Source organism: Populus trichocarpa, chromosome 18, assembly GCF_000002775.5.
Source record: "Populus trichocarpa isolate Nisqually-1 chromosome 18, P.trichocarpa_v4.1, whole genome shotgun sequence".
Taxonomy (NCBI): Eukaryota; Viridiplantae; Streptophyta; class Magnoliopsida; order Malpighiales; family Salicaceae; genus Populus; species Populus trichocarpa.
The window spans coordinates 1,991,505-2,003,469 of NC_037302.2; the positions used below are offsets into that span (position 1 = coordinate 1,991,505).

Sequence of the window (11,965 nt, forward strand, 5' to 3'; positions counted from 1 at the left end):
AAATGACTTCACCTTGCTGGTATCAAGAGATTGGTATTGGATTCCATGTTTCTGTGAACCCTGCCTGTAATTTCTTATTCCTGGTCATGATTAAGCACTCATATTCTGTGGTGGTTTGCCTGGAAGTCGGTGGCCGCATGGACCACCGCCATCAAGATTCAAGGCCATGGTTTCTACTGGTAACATGAGAGCCAAGAGATCCATGGAGTGGTGGTGCGTAGATCATAAATCCACTGTTTGGTTGAAATTAAAGGTTTAATATCAACCCTAGCATATGATATGATTAATGGCAAGTCGGTTTCTAGTGGTGGTCAATTTATGTTTGCTGGGGGCATGGATGCCTCTGAAAAGAACTTTATTGTCTTCTTTAAGCGAGTGGGTGTGCCTGTGTGGGCTCGTTGATAGCAACTTTACATGAAACTTTGTCCACAGATTTCTCACAAGGAGTTCTCGACACCCATGTCCCGCATCTCTTTTTGCGTTGCTGGAGTACAAAGCTAAAGTTTTTGCACCATATTCTTGCCATCGTTTTCTTTTGTTTTTATTGGGTGGACCTTCTAGACAGTCACTACCACTCATGTCCTGGCATCGCTATTCGAGGCAGAATTATGGGAGAGCTCCGTCTCCCTTTACCATGCCAAGACTGTTTCAGAACTGAAGGACATGACAACCTCACACCCATGGTGTACTCTGCCTGACTGGTCTGTTGCTGCCAGAGCCACCGTTGTCGTTGACTCTTTTCGCCAGTCCTGGGTGGTTTGGGTGGGTGGGTTAAGCTGTTAATACAACATCATTAGCAGAAGATCAGCAATAATCTGGTTTAAGTAAGGCGGTAGGCTGGTAACATCAAGGACAGATTGGGTGATAATTAGGCATATAGTCTCATGTACATTATGGGGAAACTGTAGTGAAGATCACCTAACACGTTTGTTGAAAATGAGAATTGAGATGCCAACCGCTGCCATGCCATGCCATGCCAGGCTAGCTGTGTGTGTGTGTGTGTGTGCAAGAAAAAACTGTTACCGGTGTGGGTCCTTCTGGACGGAGGCAGGTCATCAATCCCACCGTTCCACTTCGTGTTCCGACTTGCAACATTTTCAATCTTTCTTGTTACACACACAAGCATTTACATAAGAAATTGAACAAATATACGATTTTTGTAAGAAAATTAACACTACATTAATGGGTTTGTACTCGCAAATGATCTCAAACTGAATATTAAAAAATATTGTGAAAAATAAATTTAATATAGATACAATAATTTAAGGATAAATGATCAATTTTAATACCATGATGTTTCTGAGAGAAAATTATAAGCTTCACATAGAGAAATTTATTAATACATTCGAATAATTTGGTTTTTTCTTTTGAAACATTAACTCTATAGTTTTTAGACTCGGCTTGGTCTAAGGTCTAGGTTCTGGATCACCGAGTCGTTCGGATCAATTCTATTTTTAAAAAAATCAAAACGATGTCGTTTTAGTAAAAAAAAGTTAACGAGTTGCAACCGGGTTTTTGATCGGGTGTTGCCGGGTCAACCGAGTTTTTTCTTTTCTTGTTTTTTCTTCAACCCGGTCCGATTCTAGTCCCGAATCGACCCAGACGGAACAGGATTTCAAAACTATAATTAACTCCATGAAGTAAGAGATTACAAGGAAAATCCTTTAGTTGATAAAACTTTCTTTTTCAGTCAAGCTCAAGCCTCTCCTTTGAATAAAGGATGAATCTTGAAAAAGGAAGCACATTCCTTGTGTTTGGTATTTTATTGTTTAAATAAAAATATATTAAAATAATATTTTTTTAATTTTTTAATTTTAATATTAACACATCAAAATTATCCAAATACATATAAAAAAATAAAAAAAAATTATAACACAAAAATAAACACTTCAAATCAATTCCAAACTGTTGAGGAAAATGGTCTTGGCCCAATGGACATATATATTTTTTTCTAAGTCCGAGGATTACAAAATGGTCTTTTGATATCTTCCCAATAAGGAACGTTGTCCAAATAATATTTCCCACATTAAAGGGTAGAAAACTAAAGGGACTATTTAATTAATTCTTATAATATAGGGACCAATTAATATGTTTCGATAAACTAGAGCTACTAATTTATAATTAACTCAACGAGACAGAACAGTGAACTGAAGTCACCGAACCGTTGACAAAAACCCAAAACCCCGAAAAAAGTGGATAGAGGAGCGAAAACAGTCAGATAGCCAAAATCTTCAGTTTCAGTTTGGAAAAAAACAATAAATGGAGACTGTGCGAAGCTTATAATGAGCTACACGGGCTAGCACCGGAGCTAAAGACTCCATTTGACGCACCGGCGGTGTTACTGGTTGGCCAGCAGACCGATGGAAAGAGGTCACGCACTGGTGGAAGGTCTCATGAGTTGGCGGTGGCACCAAATCTCGTCGCCCCATTATTCTCCATATGAAATATGATCCTGAATGCGAGGTCCCTTCTTGCTATCTTGTCTCTGATGATGACGCCACTTTTGCCCAGGAGAAATCTCTCCATGAAATTCAGGTTTTACTTTTAACTTCGATTTTTTATTAATTTTTTGGAATTTTCTTATCAAGGTAGGAATGATAAATTTGTCTAGGCATACATTGAATATGAAAATATGAGGTTGGAGAAGGAGTCGTTTCAATTTTCATCTAAGGAATTAATCATAAGAGTGGAATACAAGCATTACCTAATCTCACTATTATTGATGCTCCTGGACCTATTGCTGCTGCACCAGGTCGAAAAATCATGCATTACAGGTTTGAAAAGGGAGTTTAACAATTTGGCTTTGATATTGTGATGTGGGATTCTGATGATGAGATGTATGCATGTTTATTTGTTTAGTCAGAGTCAAGCTCGGGCAGTGGAGGCGCTTGTGCTAGCAAAAATGCAGCATAAAGAATTTATCATATAGCGTCTTGAAGATTGTAGTGACCGGAGTAATGAAACTACTCGGAGACTTGTGATGCAAGTTTTTTTTTTTTTTACTCGAGTGTGTTAGTGTTTTTGTTCGATTTAAGGAACTATAGTGCTTCTTTTTGTGGGAACGGTAGGAGGGAAATGATCTTTCTTGAGATTGCAGTTGGGGTAAATTTTAGGAGAAGCTTTGGATAGCATCAAAGCTAATTTATTTTTGTTTGATGCTCCAGGTGTTTGATAAATTTCTATACCTGGGTGGGAACAAATATTTTTGCTTTAATTATCCTTACAAACTGGAGTGAAGTTTCAAGTTATTAATTTGATTCATAGTGATTGGAAGTCTGTCCTAGGAATGACTGTTTGCTTTTAAATCTTTACTGCTATCTGTAAAACATCAATACCTTTTTGATTGCTAACATATTGATCCTGAGCTCTCAAAGACTGTTGTTGGCTCTGTTAAATAATATTTATATAGTCTTATTTATTAAGGGTAGAATAGTACTTTCAGTTTGACCTATATATACTTTATTTGTATTTAGGTTAAGACTATGCATTCATAATAAACAGATTATTCAGAATTGTAGCCTCCTTTTTGTATTTGATCTCAATTATTTTAACATGGTATCAGAGCTGGTTTTATGGAACGAGGCTTAATCCCGAACACAACTTCGCGGATCCAACTTTTTGGAGTGAGATTTTGTCTTCCGCTTCTGCAAAATTTGGTATTTCGTCAGTTTCTGCAATTATTTTGGTATTTCGTCTTCCCTTCAGCTTTTGCAATTTGGTATTTCCGTTCAGTTTCTGCAAATTTGTTTTGTGTTTTGGAGTAATCGTATAAGTTTGAGAAGATATTTGTTTAGTTTCTGCAATCTCTGTTCAGTTTCTGCAATTTGGTATTTTGTTTTCCGCTGCTTTTGCATTCTGGTTCTCTGTGATTGTTGATTATGGCTACTGAAAGAGATGATTCGCTTCAGTCTGTGAGTGTGAGGTTGGATGGGAAGAACTATTCGTATTGGAGCTATGTAATGAGAAATTTTCTTAAGGGTAAGAAGATGTGGGGATATGTTAGTGGAACTTATGTGGTACCTAAAAATACTGAAGAGGGAGATACTGCTTCGATAGATACATGGGAAGCAAACAATGCAAAGATCATTACTTGGATCAACAATTCTGTTGAGCATTCTATAGGTACACAGTTGGCAAAGTATGAGACAGCAAATGAGGTTTGGGATCATCTGCAACGGTTATTCACGCAATCAAATTTTACAAAACAGTATCAGTTAGAGAATGACATACGAGCTCTTCACCAGAAGAATATGAGTATTCAGGAGTTCTATTTTGCCATGACAGATCTTTGGGATCAATTGGCTCTTACAGAATCAGCAGAATTAAAAGCATGTGGTGCTTATATTGAACGTAGAGAGCAGCAACGATTGGTACAATTTTTAACAGCACTTCGCAGTGATTTCGAAGGACTTAGAGGTTCAATTCTGCATCATTCTCCACTGCCTTCTGTTGACTCTGTTGTCAGTGAGTTATTGGCTAAAGAAATACGTCTTCAGTCTTATTCTGAAAAGGGAATTCTTTCTGCTTCGAATCCTTCTGTACTAGCAGTACCTTCTAAGCCATTCTCTAATCATCAGAACAAGCCTTACACAAGGGTTGGCTTCGATGAGTGCAGTTTCTGTAAGCAGAAAGGTCATTGGAAGGCTCAGTGTCCTAAGTTGAGACAGCAGAATCAAGCTTGGAAGTCTGGCAGTCAGTCACAATCTAATGCTCATCGATCACCTCAGGGTTATAAACCACCACACCACAATACTGCAGCAGTAGCTTCCCCAGGCTCTATTACCGATCCTAATACTTTAGCTGAGCAATTTCAGAAGTTTCTCTCCTTGCAGCCACAAGCAATGTCCGCTTCTTCCATAGGTCAGTTGCCTCATAGTTCCTCAGGTATGTCACACTCTGAATGGGTCTTGGATTCTGGTGCTTCCCATCATATGTCTCCAGATTCCTCATCTTTTACCTCAGTGTCCCCTTTGTCCTCCATTCCTGTTATGACTGCTGATGGCACTCCTATGCCCTTAGCAGGTGTTGGTTCTGTTGTCACACCTCACTTATCTCTCCGTAATGTTTATCTTATTCCAAAACTCAAATTGAATCTTGCGTCTGTTGGTCAAATATGTGATTCTGGTGATTATTTAGTTATGTTTTCTGGTTCTTTTTGTTGTGTACAGGATCTGCAGTCTCAGAAGCTGATTGGGACAGGCCGTAGGGAGAATGGGCTATATATTTTGGATGAGTTAAAAGTGCCAGTTGCCGCTGCTACCGCTGCTGCTACTACTGCTGATTTGTCTTCCTTTCGTTTGAGTCTTTCATCTTCTAGTTTTTATTTATGGCATTCTCGTCTAGGTCATGTTTCATCTTCTCGTTTGAGATTTTTGGCATCCACAGGAGCTTTAGGAAATTTGAAAACTTGTGACATTTCTGATTGTAGTGGATGTAAACTGGCAAAATTTTCAGCTTTACCTTTTAATCGAAGTATTTCTGTTTTATCTTCACCATTTGATTTGATTCATTCTGATGTATGGGGACCTTCTCCTGTTTCCACAAAAGGAGGGTCTCGATATTATGTCTCTTTTATTGATGATCATACTCGTTATTGTTGGGTTTATTTAATGAAACATCGTTCTGAATTCTTTGAGATATATGCAGCTTTTCGAGCTCTTATCAAAACTCAACATTCTACTGTGATCAAATGCTTTAGGTGTGATTTTGGTGGGGAATACACCTCTAACAAATTTTGTCAAATGCTTGCCTTAGATGGAACCATCCACCAAACTTCATGTACAGATACTCCTGAACAAAATGGTGTAGCTGAAAGAAAACATAGGCACATTGTCGAAACTGCTCGTTCTCTCTTGTTGTCTGCTTTTGTTCCTAGTGAATTTTGGGGAGAAGCTGTTCTTACTGCTGTAAGTTTGATTAATACAATTCCATCTTCTCATAGTTCGGGTCTATCTTCTTTTGAAAAGTTATATGGGTATGTCCCTGATTATTCCTCATTTAAAGTCTTTGGTTGTACTTGTTTTGTTCTTCGTCTTCATGTAGAACGCAATAAGCTATCCTCTCGATCCGCTATTTGTGTCTTTCTGGGTTATGGTGAAGGTAAAAAGGGGTATCGTTGTTTTGATCCAATAACTCAGAAACTTTATGTGTCTCGTCATGTTGTCTTCCTTGAGCATATACCTTTCTTTTCTATTCCATCCACTACTCATAGCTTGACAAAATCTGATCTTATTCATATAGATCCTTTTTCTGAGGATTCTAGTAATGATACCTCTCCCTATGTTCGATCAATTTGTACTCATAACTCTGCAGGTACTGGTACTTTACTCTCTGGCACACCTGAAGCTCCATTCTCATCTACAGCCCCTCAAGCTTTATCTGAGATTGTGGATCCACCTCCACGTCAGTCCATCCGCATTCGTAAGTCCACAAAACTACCAGATTTTGCTTATTCTTGTTATTCTTCATCATTTACTTCCTTTTTAGTTTCTATTCATTGTCTCTTTGAGCCCTCTTCCTATAAAGAGGCAATTCTTGATCCGCTTTGGCAGCAAGCTATGGATGAGGAACTTTCTGCTTTGCATAAGACAGATACTTGGGATCTGGTTCCTCTACCTCCTGGTAAGAGTGTTGTTGGTTGTCGTTGGGTGTATAAGATCAAGACTAATTCTGACGGGTCTATTGAGCGATACAAAGCTAGGCTGGTTGCAAAAGGATACTCTCAACAGTATGGTATGGACTATGAGGAGACATTTGCCCCGGTTGCAAAAATGACTACTATTCGTACTCTTATTGTCGTAGCTTCGATTCGTCAGTGGCATATTTCTCAGCTTGATGTTAAAAATGCATTCTTTAATGGAGATCTTCAAGAAGAAGTTTATATGGCACCCCCTCCTGGTATTTCACATGACTCTGGATATGTTTGTAAGCTTAAGAAAGCATTATATGGTCTCAAACAAGCACCTCGTGCTTGGTTTGAGAAATTCTCTATTGTGATCTCGTCTCTTGGATTTGTTTCTAGCAGTCATGATTCTGCTCTTTTTATTAAGTGCACTGATGCAGGTCGTATCATTCTGTCTTTATATGTTGATGACATGATTATTACTGGTGATGATATTGATGGTATTTCAGTTTTGAAGACAGAGTTGGCTAGACGATTTGAAATGAAGGATTTGGGTTATCTTCGATATTTCCTGGGTATTGAGGTAGCATACTCACCTAGAGGTTACCTTCTTTCTCAGTCGAAATATGTTGCAGATATTCTTGAGCGGGCTAGACTTACTGATAACAAGACTGTAGATACTCCTATTGAGGTCAACGCGAGGTACTCTTCTTCTGATGGTTTACCTTTGATAGATCCTACTTTATACCACACTATTGTTGGGAGTTTGGTATATCTAACCATTACTCGTCTAGATATTGCATATGTTGTTCATGTTGTTAGTCAGTTTGTTGCTTCTCCTACTACTGTTCACTGGGCAGCTGTTCTTCGTATTTTGCGATATCTTCGGGGTACAGTTTTTCAGAGTCTGTTACTTTCATCCACCTCTTCCTTGGAGTTGCGTGCATACTCTGATGCTGATCATGGTAGTGATCCCATAGATCGCAAGTCTGTTACCGGGTTCTGTATCTTTTTAGGTGATTCTCTTATTTCTTGGAAGAGCAAGAAACAATCTATTGTTTCTCAATCATCCACCGAAGCAGAATATCGTGCCATGGCATCTACTACCAAAGAGATTGTTTGGTTACGTTGGTTACTTGCTGATATGGGAATTTCCTTTTCTCATCCTACTCCTATGTATTGTGACAACCAGAGTTCTATTCAGATTGCTCATAACTCGGTTTTTCATGAGCGCACTAAACACATTGAGATCGATTGTCATCTTACTCATCATCATCTCAAACATGGCACCATTGCTTTGCCTTTTGTTCCTTCTTCCTTGCAGATTGCAGATTTCTTTACCAAGGCGCATTCCATCTCTCGTTTTCGTTTTCTGGTTGGCAAACTCTCGATGCTTGTAGCTGCCGCATCGTGACTTTGAGGGGAGATGTTAAATAATATTTATGTAGTCTTATTTATTAAGGGTAGAATAGTACTTTCAGTTTGACCTATATATACTTTATTTGTATTTAGGTTAAGACTATGCATTTATAATAAACAGATTATTCAGAATTGTAGCCTCCTTTTTGTATTTGATCTCAATTATTTTAACAGGCTCAACAAAGCGTGACACGAGAATACCCTAGTTTGCTCGCTCATCTGACGTTGAAGTATTCCTTTCACTGCCAGTTCATACACTTGATGGCTTCATGGTGGGCGGGTCTCCCTTCTTTACAACTGTTCCTTCTGGAAGAGTTGGTTCTGCCCATGATTCAGTTTATAGCTCCAATGATGAATTTAAGCAGGTTTGGTTTCAGTTTGTGAGAATATTGTATTCTTTACTTCTGTATTTTTCCTTATTCTCGTTGCCTTCCGCACGTGTTGCATTATGTGTAGATCCTAGATTTACAGGCTTGATGCTGGATGTTTTTCCTTTCCTCTTTTAAGTCATTAAGTGTCTTAATAATTTCTTGTCTGTAAGTTGTGTTCCATATTTGTTTGACCTGTATTGATAAGAGGGGATTCTTTTTTGTATTCCATATTTGTCTTAATAATTTCTTGTCTGTAAGTTGTGTTTCATATGCATGATACGAGGGGATTCTTTTTTAATGATTAGTATTAGGACACAGATAAAAAAACATGAGCCAATTGCCATACCCAACTGATATTAAATATTGAACAGTTCGGTAATCTCAATGAAAGGTTGACAATTTTGCAATTTATATGTAGAATGCAGGGATGCGCTTTTATGGGGGTGCACTATGTCATCATGCAATGGCAGAATTCTGTTTTGTTGCTGGGGGAATCAACTGTCCTCAAATTACAGGTGAAGAAATTGCGAATGCATGTGGAGTTGAAGATATCCGTGATGGAACTAACTACTCTAGGTATCCTTGAGATTGTTTGCTCTTTACCCGGTGGGATCACATGGAATGTATCTTTATAAATGATTTATATGACAAATTTTGGGATTAATTCCAAATTATTTTCTTTTGCTGCTTTCAAGTGCATCCTGTCTATTAGTGAACCAGCTTCATGCAGCTTTTCTTTCTCCTTACATCTACATCTTTAAGCCTTGCAACAAAAATTTGGAGTAAATACACTGGGGTTTCATCAAAGACCATGTCCAAGCAAAAGCCAGCTTCTAAAGAAGCATGTCTCTTAACAGGGAGAATCTATCCACTTGTTGCTTTCAAGCTATCAACAAAAGTTTTAACTGAAAATCTGGCATTCCTAGAGCCTCTCTTGCATTCATGATTTTGGCTTGCCTCTCCTTTTGCTTAATGAATGAGAGTCAATTCAACGTGTTTCAATTTAAGATATTAATGCTAAATGTATCTCATGATAATGTCAGTGATTATCTCATAATTTTGGAAAACAGGTTGCTATATGTTTGCTAAAGTTTTTAGGGATTGTGTAGTTAGTGTCCCACTCAAGAAGAAATCTAGAAGGGAAGTTACAAGAAAATATACTTTAAAGTTACTAGTTTGTTTATGAAAAATGAAATCTGAATGATATTTTGCAAGAGAAATGATGAATGCTATATCATGTTCTTAATGATAAAGCTGTCCCATTTTCTTAAACATGGGGAGAATGATGACAGAGACGTATGTCATCATTTTCTATGGGAGGTAATCGTATATCTGCTGGTCTACAGTCCACCATGGGTCAGCTGCCAATGAGAAGCATGGCAATCAACCAAGTGCAGATGTCAAGCTCGGTCATTTGGCTTCAGGCATTGACTCAAGCTCAGCAGTTCAGATAACAGAGACGCACCTTGCAGATCTTCTAGACTGCACCCCTTGGAAATCGGAGACCTGCCCTATCATCTGAAAGAATTGTTTGTGCCCTGGTTCAACAGATATTCCTTGGCATAAGAGAGTATTTCTTAGCCCTTTGGAATCGGAGACCTGCCCTATCATCTGAAAGAATTGTTTGTGCCCTGGTTCAACAGATATTCCTTGGCATAAGAGAGTATTTCTTAGCCTCTGCTTGAAGGTTTGACATCCTCTCCATTTTCAGTTTGGTCGAAAATGATGTTATGTGGTTGATAGGCTCCACCTGCATTTTCCATACTCCCTCCGAGAAATTTGGAAAGGAAAAGAACAAAACTTACTGCGAACATAAACTTCAATAAATTTTTTTTTTAAAAAAAACAGCAAGTGAATAATATATTTCGAATTCTAAATTCAAAAAAAAAAAAAATTGTTTTCTGAACATAAACATATTTTGACATGGAGGGAATAGCAAATACTCTATTATCTATTTCATACCACAACATTGTTTCCTCCTTTTTAATCAAAATTTTTGTTTCTATTGCTTTGACAAAATTGTTCCAACTTTGTTGGCAGTAGCTTTTTGTCTGAGAGTTTTTCACAGTTGTTTGCATGTGTCCTTTGCGATGACAAGTTGCCAGCAGTTCTCCGGCAGGACATAGATTTGGCATTTGTAGATGATTTGGATTAACGTTTTTGACAGCATCAACTTACGACACTCCTTCAGCCAACGGAAGCTAGAAAAAGAGATGGGCCTGTAAAGGGTTTTTATTTTATTTATTTCCATTTCTTTTTTTTTATGTAAGAAAACTCATCTTGACATTCTCTGGTTTGCTTGTTCAACCTGGTGACATTTTTTTGCAGATCAAGACTTAAGAGGCTCAAAGAGAAATTTAGGCTGATAAGTGCGAACCTTGCTTTGAATCAATTCAAGGCCGTCTCCATTGAATGAGTCCTAAGCCAGAGTGACACTTACAGCAATCGTGGATGCATGAACTAATTAAGTTATTTTACTCCATTGAATGAGCACCTTGCATTTCTTTTCTTTCTACAGACCCCTTTTATCAGCACGTTACTCTTGTGCTGCACGGTGAATCTTGGGTGTGATTGCATTGTAATAACTATAGAAGATACAGCATAAGATTCTTTGTTTAATATTTCATATCAGGTGTGTATTGTAATCCAATTTATTTTGTGTTTATAGTCTTTTCTTTCTTATGATTGATGACAAAGAGAGAATTTATACTAATTACTGAATTCTTGTTTCCCATGTGCCTATGACAAATTCAAACCTCTCGATCTCCTGCATGGATCACTAAGCGTTCATCCAAAATCTTTGATATGATTTTTGAAGGAGAGAGTATGAAGAATGCTAACATTTAGCTTCAAAAATGGGGTTAACTGTTAATCTTGGAGAGGTTTCAAATGTGAAAATTATTGAACGCTTGTTCATACTGAACTCCATTCAATAGTGTCATTTCTGCAAACTTAGTGTCTGTTTGGCGCTGCGGCTTTACTGTAAAACGTAATTAATAAGTGTTTGGTTATACATTAACCATACTTTTATTATTGTGGGTCTCACCCGAAATTGAGGCTGGAACTCATTTTCTTGAAAAGCAATTTAAATTTGCTTTTCGAGGACGTGTTCTCCTTTCTCCTTCACTGACAGTGCACTAGCTGGTCATCGTCATTTTGCTTCAGTTAAAAAACTTCCTAGAACTGCCGCGCAGGGTAGCCTCCTTCTTCTGCGTAGAAGCTTTCTCCACTGTTCACGTGAACAGTGAGCAAAGAGTGTCTTCATTGTTCATGGTCGGACCGGGTCCGGTCCAAACCAAAATGTATTGGACCGAGTCCGACCCAATAAAATAAAAAAATATCAAAAATAATCATGCACACTCATCGCTACGTAATGTGATAAAATGTTTTTTTGAAGTATGGAAATAGAGGTGAAGGGTTTTACAAAACATGTATGCTTATCTATACAAAACGCAAGTTAAAATTATAGTGACATTAATGACACCATATAATTACATTAGAAGAAAATCGCATGATGAAGAAGCATTTGCAGAATTTGATCACAATTCCAATT

The 11,965-nt window shown here is 37.9% G+C and overlaps 1 protein-coding gene across 2 annotated transcripts; it reads left to right on the plus strand.

The window, feature by feature from the left end:
- Positions 1 to 3,347: 3,347 nt before the first annotated feature.
- LOC7457190 (dynamin-like protein ARC5) lies at positions 3,348 to 11,141 on the plus strand. Of its 2 annotated transcripts, XM_052449127.1 has the most exons (4): positions 3,348 to 3,384; positions 8,216 to 8,406; positions 8,831 to 8,988; positions 9,175 to 11,141. In XM_052449127.1, the coding sequence occupies exons 2-4, from the start codon at positions 8,311 to 8,313 to the stop codon at positions 9,356 to 9,358; spliced, it is 438 nt and encodes a 145-aa protein (XP_052305087.1). In that variant the 5' UTR covers positions 3,348 to 3,384; positions 8,216 to 8,310; the 3' UTR covers positions 9,359 to 11,141. The 2 variants fall into 2 exon arrangements, 1 of the variants encoding a protein (XP_052305087.1); XR_008058106.1 differs by lacking the exon at positions 3,348 to 3,384 and having other exon boundaries at positions 8,831 to 10,640; positions 10,741 to 11,141.
- Positions 11,142 to 11,965: the final 824 nt, after the last annotated feature.

Coding starts and splice junctions, on each gene's coding strand:
- LOC7457190 (XM_052449127.1), top strand. CDS start 8,311: ATGGTGGGCGGGTCTCCCTTCTTTACAACTGTTCCTTCTGGAAGAGTT. Junction 8,407..8,830: donor CCAATGATGAATTTAAGCAG/GTTTGGTTTCAG, acceptor ATTTATATGTAG/AATGCAGGGATGCGCTTTTA. Junction 8,989..9,174: donor GATGGAACTAACTACTCTAG/GTATCCTTGAGA, acceptor TACATCTTTAAG/CCTTGCAACAAAAATTTGGA.